At 50.0% G+C, this 18157-nt stretch overlaps 1 protein-coding gene across 3 annotated transcripts in view; it reads right to left on the bottom strand.

Moving 5' to 3' along the window:
• IKBKB (inhibitor of nuclear factor kappa B kinase subunit beta) overlaps nt 1–18157 on the bottom strand; it is a 47592-nt gene that overhangs the window by 11468 nt on the left and 17967 nt on the right. For all 3 annotated transcript variants that reach the window (XM_068531964.1, XM_068531967.1, XM_068531965.1), the window contains exons 6-11: nt 8921–9009; nt 7815–7904; nt 5576–5700; nt 2249–2356; nt 942–1071; nt 465–659 (exon numbers count right to left, since the gene is read on the bottom strand). In XM_068531964.1, the coding sequence (XP_068388065.1) occupies nt 465–659; nt 942–1071; nt 2249–2356; nt 5576–5700; nt 7815–7904; nt 8921–9009 (737 nt within the window). The remainder of the gene's footprint in view (nt 1–464; nt 660–941; nt 1072–2248; nt 2357–5575; nt 5701–7814; nt 7905–8920; nt 9010–18157) is intronic.

Below are 18157 nucleotides of genomic sequence, written 5' to 3'. Positions count from 1 at the left end.
TGTTCCTTTTACACTTATTCCCAAATGCAAACCTTATCTACAACTTACTCTGTTCTGTTTTATTCTCTGATTGTCTTTATTGTGCAACTTAGATGGTTTGCTTTACTGTCCAGTGACTCTCTCTCCTGCGTTAACTTTCCAGCTCTTTCTGTGCAGCTATCAGCACGCTTCTGCACACACGAGGTGTGTCAAAAATAGTTTTGGTTGACTCGGAAAAATGAAGCATCACTTTGGCAGCAAAGGCAAAAGAAAGGCACTCCCAGTGGTCTGGAAGGAACAGGTGAAGCATGGGGTGACTCAGATCTCCTATCAGGTTCACGGGATCTCGCATTCCAACCTCAAAACAGGTAGGCACCTGCCCTGCGTGGTTAACAGACTGCCTGGCACGACGGAGTGGGATGGGACGGGCGAGCAGCTTCCCGGGGTCGGGTGGGGCTGGGGCGCCTGCAGGAGGCCGGTCTCACCTTGCCGTCAGAGGTGCACTGAGCGGCGGGCTTGTCGGGGGTCAAGGCCAGACCCGCTTCCTGCAGCAGCTCCTGGTCCTCCTCGGGGATGCCTGTGTCCTGCTGGATCCGGGCCTTCAAGCTAGGCAGACTCTCGTCCTCTGCCACGGGGTAGGTGTGAACGGTGCCCGTGACCATGTTCAAGACGTGAACCAGCTGCGACACAACCCAGGACAAACCACTTGACGGACTCCCGCCTGCTGGCCCGGATCCTCTGCCACTCCCCACACCTCCCAGCCTCCCAGAGGCCCGGCCTGGGGAGGAAGGCCAGCGCTGGGCCACACACAGGAGGAGTCTTCCCACTCCTGTCCGGCCACAGCTACGACCTCGTGACCCACGTCGGTCAGCAAGGGGTCCCATCACCCTCTCACACGGAGACGCCCTCACGGGAGCCTGGGTTTGCCCACTGGTCGGGCAGCCCACGGCCCGCAGGCTCACCTTCAAGTTTAAGATGTCGTCCAGGGCCCTGAAGCAGCCATTGGGCCCGTAGACGGGGTCGGTGCCCCTCTGTCGGGGGTGCCACATCAGCATCAGCTGCAGCCACTTCTCCAGCCGCTCGGCCAGGACGCTGAGAAGAGGGGGCCATGCACGTGTGTGTGTGTGTGTGTGTGTGTGTGTGCGCGCGTGCGTGTGGGCCCAGAGCCAGCCTCAGGGCCCCGCGTGGGAACTGAAAGGCACTCACACCTCACACGCACGTGACCATCACGCAGACGGGGCCAAAGTGATCCCTGAGTTTGAACTAACCTGAGGAAAGACGACCCTTTCCAACAAAACGACTCACTCAGGCGCTCACCCCCCTGCCCCCGGATCCGCGCCAACACCCTCACATCAGGGCTGTCTCGGCAGATGGCTGTGCAAGAACCTCAGGGAGCTTTCTATGTGCTTCCCAGGCCCGCCCCGCCTCAGGAGAACCGCCCACACGATCCAGACCTCTCGCTGCCAATTCGCTTTGTCGGTCGCCCCGGGGACCCCTCGCGGGGTCCACACGACGAAGTTCTCACTTCTCCCGGCCCGGCGGGGCTCCGCCGGCACCCTCAGCGGCCCTCGCCGCGCCCCCAAGAAAGCCCTGCAGAGGCCAGCACCGCTACGAGCTGCCGCTCCTGGGCCCCCCCCCACCCCCCATCTTTCCCATGCCTGTCCTGCACGTCTTTCCAGATCCTTCCAGAAAGTTCCAGCCCGCCCAGTCATCCCGCGCAGCTAAGTCCACTCGGTACCTCTCTCCCCGTCCTCCAAACACTCAAGGTCACTGTGCTCCGTGCTCCTCAGCTGTGTGTGGCCACCCGGCAGCTTTCCTCTGTACTAGCCCCCAATTCTGATAGGATTACCTGACTGCTCACATTCTGGCTCTAAGACCAGACGGCAGTGCCGTTCAAACCGAAAAGGTTTGTTTGTTGACAGTAACACACGATTAGGCTGCAGGCAAAGAGAAATAAAGCGTAATCCCCTGGCCGTCAAAGGCTTACAGCTGACCAGAAGGTAAACCCTCTGCAAAACCAAATGTCACGCGAGGTAGAAGCTTCTTGGAGTGATGAGAGGTACAGACAGATTGCTGTGTGAATTCGGGAAGGAGATGACTTCTAGATGGGGTCGGGGGGAAGGCGTTCTAAGTTTAACACTGAGATGGATTATGCCAGGTGCCGGCCACAGCAGGACGTCCCCACGTCAGAGCTACCAGGACGTCTGCTCTGACCTCCACTTCTAAAAAAGGAAGGACACGACGCGGAGGGGAGGGCCTGGGGCCGTACCTGTTGAGGTTGCTCGGTTGGGGTAACGAGCTGGAGAACTTCACGGCTCCGTTCAGGTCCTCACTCACCACGATGTCCATCTCACTCTTCTGCCGGACTTTGGAGTGCCTGCGAACGCAGGGCCTGGTCCGTCACGCCGCTCGTGATGACCCTGAGTCACCCAGCAGCCAACAGCCCCTCTACACCGGTAGCCTTCCACTTGACAACCGGACGGGATGCCCCCGGGTCGCTAGCTAACCCCTTGGGATGCCGGCCAGTGCGTCTGCGTCCTGCTAGGATGCTTCTCTGAGCGTTTAAGGCCGTCAGCACTGCCCGGTGAGTGTCACTGACCTTCAGCCTTGTCCTGCTGACTCCTGGCCTCACCCTGGCTCATCCTTATCTTTCTTCTACTTTTCATCGAACACCAAACTCTCACGTTTTGGTAGAGGATGAAATTAGGACGTGCACACCAAGATTACTGCACAAGGATCCTGTTCACGTGAAACCTGCAGGCACCACACACTTCCCTCTTAATGCGTGTGGCTAAGCGTTACTTCTGATGGTGAACGAACGGTTACGTTTCCCAACCTAGAGACCCTTTTGATGTATCTGAAATAGTATCTGAAGGAAGCAAATTTTTACACTGGTTTCAAATCTTCTTGGGGACAAGGGTGATGACATAAGTCTGAATAATGCTTCACAGATAATCAAGCACTGACTGCGAACACGCCCTTCTCTGCCCGATGACCCCACGTGGTAGATGGGTTTCAGCCAACCATTCAGCGGTGAGGAAGTGAAGATCAGGTGACCTGCCCAAGGTCACACCACCGGGGACTCAGATCCAAAGTCTGGTGCCCCTTCTACTCTGTCTAAATGCCTACATCCTTCCTTTTCAAAAACACGTAAGAAATTCAAATGAAAAATGCTTTAGCCCTGAAGCCTCACTGGCAAGGGGTGAACCGGACCATGTGGAGCACACGTAGCCTGGAAGAGCTGGGGTCCAGCTGGAACCTGCCTGCTCTAAGTCAGGCTGTCATTACACACAATGGGATGGTCCTCTGATAGAAACTCGGTCTGTCAACGGGAAACTATATAGATAAAGAAAAGGACACAGTAAGTGAAATGCTTACTGCTTAGGCCGGTCCTAAAATGTACTTCACAGTAGCTCAGTGATAGGATAGTAAAGCTCAAATTGCATTTGTCCTGAAATTACTATCTACCTGCCACCTGAGATGAGAGTGAAATTGCTAAAGCTGCCTGAGGCATTACAAGGCAGACAAGACAGGCACGTCTCACAGCTACTGGGTTTCAGAGATGTCCGCCTGCAAGTGGTCACCCGGCCTCCCGGCTCCGTACAGGAGGCTGGCTCTGAAGACAAAAAACTTACTATGAAGATGCCAGGCCATTAGGGATAGCTTCAAATAGCATTTCTTCTTCTAGTTCTAATGGACTTTAACTCATCTTGTTATAAATAATGGAAACGCTCGACATTTGAACTGAAAAAAATGCAGTAATTCCTTGGTTAGTTAAAAACGCTATAGATGTACAGACATTTAAAGTTTTTGTCATGATGGTTACATGATAAGGTGTGACTCTCATGTAATGAGCTAATTCAACACTCCAGAACCCAGCTCAGGAGCGCTGCCTCTTCTAAAGTCAGTCCCCACAGGAGGGCACTCTCTGCCATGTCACCAGGCTCCTCAGGAGCTGGGACCGTGCCCAGCTCATCTCTTCCAGTGTCTGGCATGTGAATGGTGACTGAACTGGACCGCGTCACACAAAACTACTCTTCTGGAATTGATTTCAAAGGCTACATCTTACTCTTATAAATAAACAATCTCATGATGTAAGTACCTGTCCCTTGAAAAAGTCAACGGTTTCGCTGTTTCCAGAAAGATACTGAGAAACGTGACAACAGCCATTGCGGACCCACCAAGGGGCAGCTTCGTACGTTCCTGGTGGAAACGTTATTTATACAAACTTCCTGTGGAGCAATTTGTTAGTGCACATGGAAGACCTTTAAAATGCGGATAATCTTTGATCTGTTGATCCCATTTCTAGGAATTTATCCCAGGGAAATAACTGCGGACATACAAGGATTTCCCTACAGTGATGTTATTCTTGGTGTTATTTTAAGAAGTAAAAATTATAAACCACTGATTCTTCCAGTAATGGGGAGCAGGTTAAACCAGCTACAGTGGAACAGCAAACAGATGTGACAAAGACCATGGAAGAACAGAAAGCATTTTCAGTAGCAAGTCTGAAAGGCAGGTTCTATGAGAGTATGCATGGTAACCTACTTTGTTTTTTAAATAAACACAGGCACAATGAAGAATCTGGAGACACAGAGATATGTTCACAGCAGTCGGAGGAAATTCTCAGTGTAAAAATCCTGGAAGAGCACGTACAGGGCAGTGTGCGTATTACACTGTCACTGAGGTAAAATGCGGTGGCACACATAAATGAGTTAACAAACAGGTACATGCCCATTTGCTTGTACACGTACAAGACATCCTCAGAGGTGGACCCAAAATCAACGGGACCAGGTGCCTGTGGGGAGGAACCACGACTCTTCACTTTTATGCTCTGAAGTTTGAACCACATGAACTTACCACTGCTCCAAAAAATAAAAACTGGAGATAAAAAAATAATGTTGAACAACAGGAGCATCATTTCAATTAGTGTGTGGTCTCTCAACCTAACTGATTTAGGGGGGTGTTAGTTTTTAAATGATGCATTTCAGTAATGGTTAACTTGTATGTATGCAATGAACCACACGTTAGTATTATAATCAGAAAAGAAGTTTCAAAATATAAAGTAATTTTTAAAAACTTAACTGTATCCTTTGACTTGTTTTATTAGAAAATCTCCTTTTGGAAATGTACTCAGTTCACATTTTAAGCCACTTTTTGATGCTTTTAAAAACAGTAAAATTTGTCAACAATAAATTTTCATGTAAATAAATACAGCTCATAATTTGTCATGTGAACATGCTGTTTGTTTACTAATGCACAGCGTTTTAGGTGTAAGCGTACACTACACACACACTCTGTAAACACAACGACCTCCTGCCCTGCACAGAGCAGGCATTTACACAGTACTGGATTTAAAGCTGTTAAGGTTCAGAATCCAGGTCGACACTTAACAACCTTCCATCTTTCCAGGCTTTCGGAGCTCAGACTGCCCACGTGCCAGGTCTTAACGGGACTTCCTCTGGGCGGCAGGTCACAGGTGTCTCGGGCCCAGCCTGGGGCGCCCAGTGAGACAGGACAGGCGAGGTGACATCTGACAAAGACAGGGGGACACCGCCCCCTTCGGGCGGCCGGCCCGCCCCGAGCCCTCACTCACCACTGCACGGGCTGCCAGTTGGGCAGGAAGGGCCGGAAGCCCGTGATACACTCGAAGGCCAAGGTGCCGAAGCTCCAGTAGTCCACGGTCACCGTGTACTTCTGCTGCTCCAGCAGCTCAGGGGCCTGCGGTGACAATGGCGGGACACACCTGAGCTGCTCCCCATCTGAGGGTCTACCACGGAGCGGGGCACCCAGCCTCTCATCGTGCCCCGTGCTCCCTGGGCCCCGCTCCAGGTGAGGAGGAGACCACGTGTTCAGCAGGTGGTACCTAGGATCTCTCTGGGCCTCATTCAGTCCCGGTGCTGAAACAAGGGCCTGGGGGTATTTTAGGTGAACCGGAGTGCAGCGTGTACCCTCTTCCCAGCACTGTGCAGGGAGGGGAAGACAGGGCACGGACAACAAAGGGGAGTGATCCCGGCCATGCACACCCGTTCGCAGCGCACGCACTGCATGCCAGCCGGTCCCCTAAAGCGGCGAGGTCCACAGCATGCGGTCGGACAGCGGGACGGATTGTTGCAGTCAGGTAGGAAAGGCCAGTTGCGTGGCTGCTGCCCAAGCAGAGAGGCGGGGACGACCGAGGGAAGCTTCCCAGCGCAGGTGGGACGGAACGGCTCAGAGTGCCTCAGGGCAGACCGCGCAGGAAGGACCATGACAAGCGAAGGCGTGGAGGCAGCACTGCGCCCGGGCCGGCTGGAGGCATGACACTCATGAAGGACCACGGAGTCCAAACCAAGAGGAAACACGTGGGGACGCACAGGTCAGCCTCTGTGTCCGGTTACGGACAGAAGTTTTAGGCCCGCAAGTGAACAATTTGGCCGAGCAGCACCCTTGTCAGAGCCTGGGGTCCTCACTAACTGCTGCTGAGCTGACAAGGGGTCCAGAGGACACCGGGCAGGAGCCACAGGGTCACGTTATGTGGACACACGTGCTGAGTCACAGCCTCGAGTTCCCGCTCTGAATCCCCTACTCCCCAGGGCAGGTGATAAACCGGCAGGCCACTGCCCGGTTGTGGGGTTAGTGGAAAGTATGGATACACTCAAAAGGACCTCAATAATGGCTTTCTCTCTTTCTATATAAGAACCACGTAGGATAATTAAGCTCGTCGAGCCCAGTGGCTTTCAACCTTTTTTTTGTTTTTCTTTTTTAAATTGTAGACTCCTTTAATCAATATGTACTGGCTATCATCTGCAAACAATCTACTACCGAGTCCTGCTGGGTCTCTTCCAGGCATTTCTTGAACCATCCTCTACATCCTCAAGGCCCTCCACCAGCTCGGACCAGCTCAGCACAACAGCCTCCTTACCACTCACCCACTACCTGCAATTCACCCTCCACGCAGTACCAAGCGTGGTCTCTTCAAAAGGTAAACCCGATCCCTCTCACACTTAAAAACCTTCCATGTCTCTCCAGAGGTTTCAGGATGAAGTTTAAAATCTCTAACCCAGCCAACAAGGCTGTGAATAATCTGTCCTCTATCTCTCTCTCCAGCCTCAACTCGAGATACCCTCTTCCTTCTTCTCTGGTTCCTGCCACACCTTCTGGTCTCCCATGTCCTATCCCTTTACCTGGAACTTCCTCTCTCTCCCCCTCCCCCAGTCCCCCTTTCCCCCCCTCATCCTTCAGGTCCCAGACCAGGCTAGGTCTTCCTAAAATATATTCTCATAACACCCTGCACTTTCCTTTTGCAGTACTTAACACAATTGTAATTTCTTCATTATTTGTGTTATCAGGGTGATGCCTGCTTTCCTCCTAAACTCTAAAACTACACTTGACCAATATTTCTTGGATGAATGAGTGACTCAAATAGAACCGCAGTATTAAGACCAAATAACAAAAAGAAAGGGTGGGAGCTCGAAGCTCAGCCCTCTCCTCCATGGCCCCTGAGACGCCGCGTGGAAACTGAGGCCCCCTACAGACCAGCAAGAACCTGGTTTAAACTCTGTGTCCTCAGATAAAATACTGCAGCATGAGAGGTTATGGGACTCGTGTGAGGGCCCAGGAGCAGAGTCCTTTTGATATGAGAAGACGACCACGTCCCTCCGTAAGGCCTCTGCTGGCAAAACGTGCTGACTTGAATGGATTATGAGTCTGACCTCATACAACAGTTCCTAGGCATCCAGGAAACATCCAAAGAGCCAGCAAACTTAGATGGCAGAAGGCAAGGATGGAGGAAGAGACCCACAGACACGGCCATCAGACAGAAACTGACACACAAACATGGAAACCCCGTCTCTTACCAGGTACTGCAGGGTCCCCACAAACGAAGTGCACAGACTGCCCTGGTCCAGCTCCTTGGCATATCCTAGGTCAATAATTTTGTGTATTAACTGAAAAAAAAGGGAGGAGGAGAAACCTGATGGTTATGAGAGTGCACTGTCCTTCACGAATTCTGAACGTCTCTGTTAGAGCAGAGGATATTTCTGAATTCCCAATCCTAAGACCCTAAGTTCCAAAGGACCACCAAATACACAGGAGAATGCCCTAGACATGGTAGATTTGGGCAAAAGGAAACAATGTAAAAACGCCAGGCACACGTTCCCCCTTGCTCTGCGACCAACTGCCAGAGGAAGGTCAAAATTAGCAGACCACGCACCAGCCCTCAGGATTGCTAAACCTAGACGCAAAGGAGGACCAGGCCAGTTCCTTCTCAGTAAATACCTTTAATTCTCAAATCTTAGAACTGGCAGGAATGAGCGTGAACTGGGCCAAAGGTGAGAGCTAGGACAGGCATGGGTCACGCCTAGGATGCTGGAGGAAGCTGCGTGGAAGAGATCAGACGGTCCGGGAGCTGAGTTACTGCATTCCACTCCGCTGAGCCCCTGCCTGTCACCCAGCTGAACAAACAAGGCCAGGAAGAGCACAGGGAGGTTACCCCACACCTGAGCAGGGGGCCCCGGAGAAGGTCCCTGAGAGCTCTGGGGAAACTGCAGGCTGGACCAGGCCCCATGGGCAGGTGCCAGCTCCAAATGCCTCCTCTTGGCCACGTCCAGAACCAACTTATAGATGGTCTCCCTGTTAGCTTCAAAAGCTGAGGCTCTCAAACAGATGGAAAACAAAAAGTCCACTTCCAAGAAGTGCAAGTCCCAAAGGCTGGGGGTGTCAGCTGGAAGACAAACATTATTTTTCTTATCAGATTCCTGCAACTTGGATGACTAACAATGTGGTCCATTCAAACTTGCCTCAATCTGCAAGCGAGAACTTTTCGCTGAATTTCGTTCCAAATCAAAAAGCATTCCCAGAGGATCAAAGCAAATACGTGAGCAAAGAAACGCAAACACACAAAGCGGGTTCCTCCCCCGCCCAGCTGCCACCCGCCCTCCCCAGGCCCTGGAGGGTCACTCACTCTCTGCTCCCCTTGCTGCAGGACGATGTTTTCTGGCTTTAGATCCCGGTGGATGATCCTGTTTTCGTGAAGGTATCGAAGTGCAGAGGCTGACAGGGTGGAAAGGGGAGTGAGTTTTCGTTAAGCCTGGACAATGCTTTTCACTTGGCATCGCCTACCCAGTGAAAGATGATTACCGCGTGCCCCCGACACACACCCTGACGCGGTGCAGGGGATCGCAGTGGAGGGACGGGGCCCGGCACACACCCCTCCGGTGAAGGGAAGGGGACCCGGCTACGTGAGCAGAACTTGGACCAGCACCAGAATCTGCCTCGTTCACGCAAAGAACTCTGAGCCTTCCACCCACGAGGTCACCAACTCCAGTCCTGAGCGGCGGTTCTCAAGCTGCACTGCCTGGGCCTGCAGCGTGCACACTTGTGAGAAATGCAAAACCCTTGGGTCCCAACCCAGACGAAGTGAATCAGACACCTGGGGTTACCCCACAATCTGTGTTTCACCAGGCCCTCCAGGTGACGCTGATAAAGACTGAGAAGGGGAACTTCTCTGGTCTAGAGGCTCAAAAAAAATCTAAATTCTGTTGGGCAGGTAAGGGAGAAGGGCCCTCTGGACAGAGAGCACTTGGTCATCTGATGTAGAGTCCGCAGGGCAGAGGTGGCTCCAAGGAAGAAGCAGGGGGCTCTGGAAGGAGAGAATGGGGGCGCCTTCAATACATCTGACAGTCCGTGTGCCTGTTATGCGCCCCGTTCTCTGCTGGGTTCTGGGGGACATAAAATCAGGGAGGACACGGTCCCCAACTTTAAAGGGCTCAGAATCTAGCTGGCAAGGAAGGAGCGTGAACAACCTGGCTGTGAAGTCACTTGATACCACAGCTTCTGCCGTGAAGAGCAAACATGATGATGCGACTGACCCAGGACGGCCAAGGCTAAGACTCCAAGCAGGACGTGATTTTTACCCCTAAGAGAGGTTTAATAACTTCAACAGAAGTCCTAACAACCTATACTACAAAAGAAGAAAATGAAGAAGTATTGGAAAGAGATAAAATCACCTTTATTTGGAAATGATCTGACTATATGCCAGGAAGACTCAACAGACTAAAAACTGGGAAAAATTTAGTAAGTTGTCTGGAAGCAAAACAAGTATATACAAATCAATAGTTTTTCTCCCTGTCATAGATCCAGTTGAAAGGAAAAAGAAAATAAAATCCCTTTCACATTAGCAACAAAAATTCTAAAACACCACGCGATAAATTCAGCAAAAAAAGTAGTGTCATGTGAGGAAAACTATATGGCATAAAGAAAAGCAATACAAATAACATAAAGAGGTTTTAAAAATTTATGGCAACTACGGAAAAGAGTACGGAGGCTCCTTAAAAACCTAAAAATAGAGTTACCATGTGATCCAGCAGTCCCACTCCTGGGCACTTACCCGGAAAAGACAAAAACTCTAATTCAAAAAGATTCATGCACCCCAGGGGACTTCCCTGGTGGCGCAGTTGTTAAGACTCCGTGCTCCCAATGCAGGGGGCCCGGGTTCGATCCCTGGTCAGAGAACTAGATCCCACATGCATGCTGCAACTAAGAGTTCACATGCCGCAACTAAGGAGCCGGCGAGCCACAACTAGAGTCCACCTGCTGCAACTAAGACCCGGTGCAACCAAATAAATTTAAAAACAAACAAAAAGATACATGCACCCCAATGTTCACAGCAGCTTATATACAATAGCCAAGACATGGAAGTTACCTAAGTGTCCACTGACAAACGAATGGATAAAAAAGATATGGTACATATATACAATGAATACTATTCACACATAGAAAAGAATGAAATAACACCATTTGCAGCCACATGGATGGAACCAGAGATTATCACAGTAAGTGAAGTAGAAAGATAAAGAGAAAGATAAATATCATATGATATCACTTATATGTGGAATGTAAAAACTTATTTACAAAACAGAAATTGACTCACAGACATGGAAAAGAAATGGTTACCAAAGGGAAAGGCAGGGGAGGGATAAACTAGGAGGTTGGGATTAATAGATACACACTACTATATATAAAACAGATAAACAACAAGGACCTACTGTATAGCACTGGGAACTCTATTCAGTATCCTGTAATAAACTACAGTGGAAAAGAATCTGAAAAAGAATGTGTGTGTATATATATATATATATATATATACACACACACACACACGCATGTATGTATAACTGAATCACTTTGCTGTACATTTGAAATACTATAAATCAACTACATTTCAATTAAAAAAAAAGAAAGAAAGCTTTATGGCAAAAGACACTATACACAAAGCAAAAGACCAAAAAAAGGGAAAAAAATATCTGCAGCACATATGCCAAAAAGCGTATACCTAACAGACAAAAGCTATTACAAATCAATAAAAAAGCAACCCAGATGTTAGGGTAGCAAGAAAACTTTTGTTTTTCCTTTTTTGAACCTCTATTTTTCAAAATCATAATGTTATGTTACTTTTCTAATGAAAAAGAATACATAGCTTTTTACTTTAAAGGAACATAAAAAAAACAAAGAGGTGGGTTAGACAGGTGGCTCCAAGGTTTTTGGATTCAGACCAGTAGAACTAAGAATAAAAACTGAGGATGGGGTCCAAGAGAAGATTACTATATTTCTATTTTGCCAGGTTAAGTTCATCTAAAAATAATAAATATTATCTACTATCAACGTAATTTAATAATTAATAATTTAAAAAAGGAAAGACCATTTTAACACATACACACAAGGAAAGCAACGCAGTAGAAAAAAGGGCAAAGAACACGTGAAGCGGCAACTTACAGGAGTAGAAATGAAACGCAAACCGTGAACAATTATGAAATTATGCACAAAGTCGCTCAAGCTTACTGGCCGTCCACAAAGTGCACATTAAAACAACACTGAGGGACTTCTCTGGTGGCGCAGTGGTTAAGAATCCACCTGCCAACGCAGGGGACACGGGTTTGATCCCTGGTCCGGGAAGATCCCACATGCCGCGGAGCAACTAAGCCCGTGCGCCACGACTACTGGGCCTGCGCTCTAGAGCCCGCGAGCCACAACTACTGAGCCCACGGGCAACAACTACTGAAGCCCACGCGCCTAGAGCCCATGCTCCGCAACAAGAGAAGCCCCTGCTCGCTGCAACTAGAGAAAGCCTGTGCACAGCAACGAAGACCCAAAGCAGCCAAAAAAAAATACATTAAAAAAAAAAAGCCACAACGAAATGCCTTTCACCTCTTCAGCTGGCAGGAATTTTAGATGAGAGATAAAAGGCACTCCCTACGTTGCTGGAAGGAGTAATAACTGCTGTGCAATTGGGGGAAAGAAATATGGCAAAAGCTATTAAATTTTTAGACATACATATCATTTGACCCTTCATTTCCGCCTCTGGTAATCCAGCTTACAAAATCAAAAGCACTATCACGTACAAACACGGATGTGGACTGCATAGTGTGGAGTGAAATAATTAGAAACTAATGGAAAGTCATCAATCAGGGAACGGCTGAACAAATTATCGGAGATCCATAATATAACAGGCAATTATCAAAAATTATTTAGGTTTATACTACCCAACTCAGAGGGATGTCAATGATGTAATGGTATGAACCTTTTTTTTATTAGGGAAAAAAAAAAAAAGGTAAAAAGCAAAAGTGATCACAACACTAAGAGAGGTTTACTAACGGGTCCTCGGCCAGGGCACAGCAGGGAGGGGGCAAGAGAGAAGCCCTCCGCAGAAACCGAGGGATCAGATATGCTGTGTAAAGACTTTCATGCTGAATGTTTCCTGTAAACACTGGAGAAAGTCTAACTGAGAGTTAAACACCCAACTCCAGGGACTTCCCTGGTGGCTCAGTGGTTAAGAATCCGCCTGCTGGGGCTTCCCTGGTGGCGCTAGTGGTTGAGAATCTGCCTGCCAATGCAGGGGACACGGGTTCGAGCCCTGGTCTGGGAAGATCCCACATGCCGCGGAGCAACTGGGCCCGTGAGCCACAATTACTGAGCCTGCGCGTCTGGAGCCTGTGCTCCGCAACAAGAGAGGCCACGACAGTGAGAGCCCCGCGCACCGCGATGAAGAGTGGCCCCCGCCTGCCACAACTAGAGAAAGCCCTCGCACAGAAACGAAGACCCAACACAGCCAAAAATAAAAATAAATAATAATAATTAAAAAAAAAAAAAAAAAAAAGAATCCGCCTGCCAACGCAGGGGACACAGGTTCGATCCCTGGTCCGGGAAGATCCCACATGCCGTGAAGCAACTAAGCCCGTGCGCCACAACTACTGAGCCTGCGAGCCACAACTACTGAGCCCACGTGCCACAAGTACTGAAGCCCACGTGCCTGGAGCCCATGCTCTGCAACAAGAGAAGCCACTGCAATGAGAAGCCCGCACACCACAACGAAGAGTAGCCCCCGCTCGCCGCAACTAGAGAAAGCCTGCGTGCAGCAATGAAGACCCAATGCAGCCAAAAATAAATAAATTAAATAAATTTATTTAAAAATAAATAAACACCCAACTTCCATCTTCTCGGGGGTGTTCCATCTGCACATTAAGTCAAATCGCAAAACCTCTCCTTAAATCTGCCCTTTTAAACCCAGCCTTTGACCACAGAGTTTCAACATTTCACACCTGTTCCCTCTTTTCTCTTCTTTCATAACTGGGTACAGTGATTGGCCTAGGTCCAACAAATGTCCAAATGAAGGAACATACTTGCTGCTTTCCAAGTGTGCCCCCCAAATCCCCCCAAACCTTGTTCTCGGTCACGGTAATTTTTAAAAGACATGCTTCTTACCAGCACTTTCATTTTTATTTTACTAATCTTTATTAAAGAATCAAAGCAACGTGTAATAACAAGTACTAATCATGGCACAGACACGACATTGCACACAGGGACGCTGCTACTGCTGCACGTGAACGAGTGGCCGGCGGGAGCACCGTGTGGGAAGACCGGGCCTGCCTGCTCAGTGACTGAGTCACAAAGGCCTGCTTGGGTATGTGACACAGTGTCGGGGTGTAATACATGAAGGCGTGGGTCAGTTTGTTCAAGAGCAGGATATATGAACGTTGACACTCACTGTATTTAGAGCAAGTAGAAACACAGACTAAGGCAAGGCCTCTGAAGCTAGATGTGAACCTCTCAGAGCCAGTGACACGGGGCACGAGCAGGGGAGGTGTCCCAAGAAGCCCCCAGGGAGGGCATTCAGATCACATGGAGAGGGCTGCTCTCGACACTACAAAGATTGAGAGTTGTCACCAGGTCTTTAGGGAGGACGGAGGGCAAGCTGGTGACCAAGCCAGTGATCACTATTAACAGCTGTCTCTTGTTATGCTTAAGCAACTGTACATGACAAACTTGAGTCCTCATTTCAGGGGAGTCATTTATTCTCAAATGCTTTTTTGTCAACTTAATAAAGCCCGGAATTAAAAAATCCTATAGGTGTTGTTGTACACGGTTTCTTGGACTGAGTGAAACGGTCAAAACCTGGATGGGCAGGAGCTCTTAGACAGCTCCCCTTACGGGATCAGTCCTTCATAGGCTTAGTTCAGTCTGACGGTGCCTTGTTTTACACAACGGTACCTCAGGAGAGTGTCACGAATCGGAATTGTCTCAAGCCAAGAGAATCTAATTTGATTTCAGTTGGATGGAACATAAGAATTTGAGATGAAGACCAATACCTTTGTGTCTGAAAGTGTCTTAAAAACCGAAGCCCGTAACAATAGAGGTACTACAAGTGTACAGAAACGGAAAAGCACACCACAAAGCAGAAAAGCCTGCAGGTTGATTTCTCATGTTCCAGTGACAGAAAAGTGTTGCCAGGCAGTACTCCGTGTGAACTTGTACACCACGCAGTGGCACTTCCTCGGACAGACGCTGCTCGGAGGGGTCCGCACCTGCCCCCTCCTGCTGTCCTCGTCAGGAACAGCACCCAGGTCTGGACCCCAGCTTTCCCTCAGCTCAAGAGGGAGACACAAACATTAAAACTGAAGACTGCGGCACTCCTGGAGTTCTTACTGATGAGTCAGAATCCCAAACCACACTCCACAAATTAGGGAACAGACAGGACCAGCTAGACTCCCGTGTCGAGAAGCAGCTGTGTAAGGATCGTGTCCATGAAGCCCACTGACCACACCCTGAACTGAAAGAGATTACTAAGCTCTCTTGAGAATACTGTTGCTCGGGATACAGTCCCGAGCAACGATGGAAGAAATGGAAAGATAAATGGACCAGAGAGCTGACGCAGAGACTAGAAGGGAAAGAAAAGACAGTTACCAGTTGGTGGTCTGAGTCACCAGTGCGGGAGAAGGGCAAAAGGACATTCGTTCACGCAATAAAAACTGGCCGCACGCCTACTATGTGCCAGTCGCTTTGGTGTCACTGGGCTTTCCAAGCAAAACAGGCTGGAAGGCCAAGTGCAGACATGTGGAGATTTTAGTCCAGCTAATGGTTTCTCGGTTAAAAGAGTCCCTACGACTCATCAGCAAGGTAGCAAGGCAGTCACACCAAGTGCTGAGAGAAAAGTGCAAAATCATTCTCTCATTCATTCAACCATCCTCAGGAAGTGTCTTCATACATAAGTGTGCCAGGTGTTGTCGAAAATGTGCCACTGGATCGAACCGTTTTCTTCACTTACTGCACAAACAGTCTGGTAGATGGGCCCCAAACCCAGAAGTCAGTCCTTACTGTCAAGCACAGGCAGAGGTCACATAACAATAGCAGGGAAACCAAGTCCCGAGTGGAGGAGGCCACGAGGGCAGAAGAATCCCGAGAGGGAGACCACTGTGCGCGCCAGGCCAGGGCGGTCCCCACGGAGGGTCAGGTCGAAAGCGCAGGGTCGTGGGGAGCGGCCAGAGCAGCATTCTAGAAAGGAGCGTGTGGACAAAGGCTCGCAGGGGGACCGACAAGTGGGTTCTGAGGTTGGCTAGAGTGGATCAGGAGAAATGCGAGGCTGTGAGGTTTGGCCTTGATCTAGTGGTGGCTTATGACGAAAGCATCCTTTCAGGAGCATGAAAGATGGGTTAGCAAAACGGGAATAAGGACTCCAGGTAAGCGATGTGCCGCGACACTGAATGAGCGGAGGTGGTGGGAACAGAAAGGGAAAGTGGGATGCTCAGCACGAAGGAAAGGATGGAGGCCCTTTAAGTGGGACGGTGCGGAGCAGGAAGAGGGCAGGTTCTAAGAGAGACGAGATTCGAGGTCGGCACCCGTGTCGGGTAGCTGGCAGAAAGACAGGGCCAGTGACACAAGAAAGAGGACGTCAGGAAGGGATCGGCTTTAAGGAAAACGTCTAGGACTTCAATTTGGAAGTGACTTGGGGAGAAATATTGTGTAGACGTGGATATGGAGCTGAGGGTGGAGGTCAGCGTTCAACGTCCAGACTTCGGAAAAGATTTGGTGGATAAAGATGTCGTGAGGATGGCCCGGCACACAGAATACTGGAAGCAGTGGGCGGTCACCCAGGTGCAGAGAGGGACACACAGGCTGGGGCAGGAATAGACAGACAGCATCAAGACAAGGTTCCAGGCAGAAGATGATGCGTGAGGAGCGCGGGAAGCAGTCAGGCTGGGGCAGTGCAGCGGATGTCAAAGACATGCTGGGCAACCTTTCTGAAAATCAGAACCTGAACCATGAAAAAGCAATATTCAGAGTCAGAAGGGCCCCTAGGGGTCACCCAGCCCAAATGCCTCATTTAAAGTTGAAGACGCGCAGGCCCAGAAAGTCACCTTGGTTTTCCAGAGAGGAAAGGCCCTCGTCAGAGGCAGCAGAGCTGGAGAGGCAGCGAGGCCAGGACTGAGAGCAGCTGTCTTCTCTTTTATTATGATCACATTCATTAATCTGGTTATTTACGCCTTTCCATGTATTTTATATACAAATGACCCGGACTGCTGAGACCAGGTAGTCATCTTTTATTATAATCAGCAGTGCAGTCAGAATGTAAGTATTCAACAGAATAAGCAAGGAAATCCACAATTACATAAACACAAAGCAGAGAGCCCAGTGTTCTGATTCCCTAAAGCCCTGAGTTCCCTTTGGAACCCTCCCTGTCCTGTAAGACGGAAGCGCTGGACGCCTGCCAGGAGCAGCTCTAACAGGGACGGAGATGGTGACTCAGAGAATGGAGCACAGACAAAATGGGGAGCGGGGGCCCTGCCCTGAATGCTTAGAGGACAGGACGGTCGGTCACCACGGTACCCCGGCCACCTGGAGAGTCAAGATGGGTGCAGAGCTAAGATCCGGAAAGGCCATGGTGATCGCTCACCGTCCCGCCCAGCTGGCCTGGGTGTGGGCAGGTCCCCGCTCTTTGGGCAGCAGAGACCTGGGCCTCCAGAGTGCGCAGGGGTTTGCTGTCAGCTGGCAGAGGGAAACACATGGCAACGTTTTCCAAAGGATGATGAGCACACTGCTTAAATAGAGTCCACTGAGATACAACTTCCTGGAGCTATTTTAGGGTCGCTTTATGTGGAAGACAGATTGCTTCCAGCTGCCTCTGCCACCTGTCCCCAGACCTCTTACTAGCCTGAGAGCAATGTTCTAACAGGCCTGTCCGTCCTGGCACAGGAAACGGGCTCACCCATGTGCTTGCCGGGCGTCTGCTCCCTCACTCGTGCGTACTCTGCAAGACCTTCCTGGGCAACGTAAAGCTCACTGGAAAAAATCCCGCCTACGTCTATCATCCTGACGCTGCTGTGAGTGGGCATCTCTGGGAGGCCAGTGGCACCGAAGAGGTTAAAGGCAAGTAGGTGTCACCCAGAGGAGAAGGTCGTGAATCTGACCTGGCAGGCAAGGGTGGGGCTCTGCCCTTATCTGAAGTCAACCTGGCAGGGACCAGCAGGGCAGCTCCACAAAGGGGACGTGCGGCCGGCCCTTGGGACAAACTGGAACAAAACAGGCTCAGGAAATGTTCCAGAATACAAAAGAGTTATGTTAGATGAACTCCCAGAAAAACTTTTGGACTCGGGCTCTGTGACGACATCCGTGTAAAATAAATAAACTTCATGGATCTCGTACACAAATCAGAAAAGGGACTGAAAGTACCACACAGGCTTATCAGCTACCTCCACCGAAGCCTCCGAATCAGGGGGCCTGATGGCATCCCGGAGGCAGCCACTTCCGGGAAGGGACGCCTCAGAAGACAGCCACCCGCCTGGCTCACTGTATCCCAGCCTTGGGTCACAACCCAAAGGAGGGTGACGGAGGTTTTCTAAAAGGGGTGCTACGAACCCAAACCCGGGGG

This window comes from Eschrichtius robustus, chromosome 21, assembly GCF_028021215.1.
Source record: "Eschrichtius robustus isolate mEscRob2 chromosome 21, mEscRob2.pri, whole genome shotgun sequence".
NCBI classification, from domain to species: Eukaryota; Metazoa; Chordata; class Mammalia; order Artiodactyla; family Eschrichtiidae; genus Eschrichtius; species Eschrichtius robustus.
The sequence above is the reverse complement of the archived record's forward strand: the minus strand, read 5'-3'. Positions and strand labels throughout refer to the sequence as shown.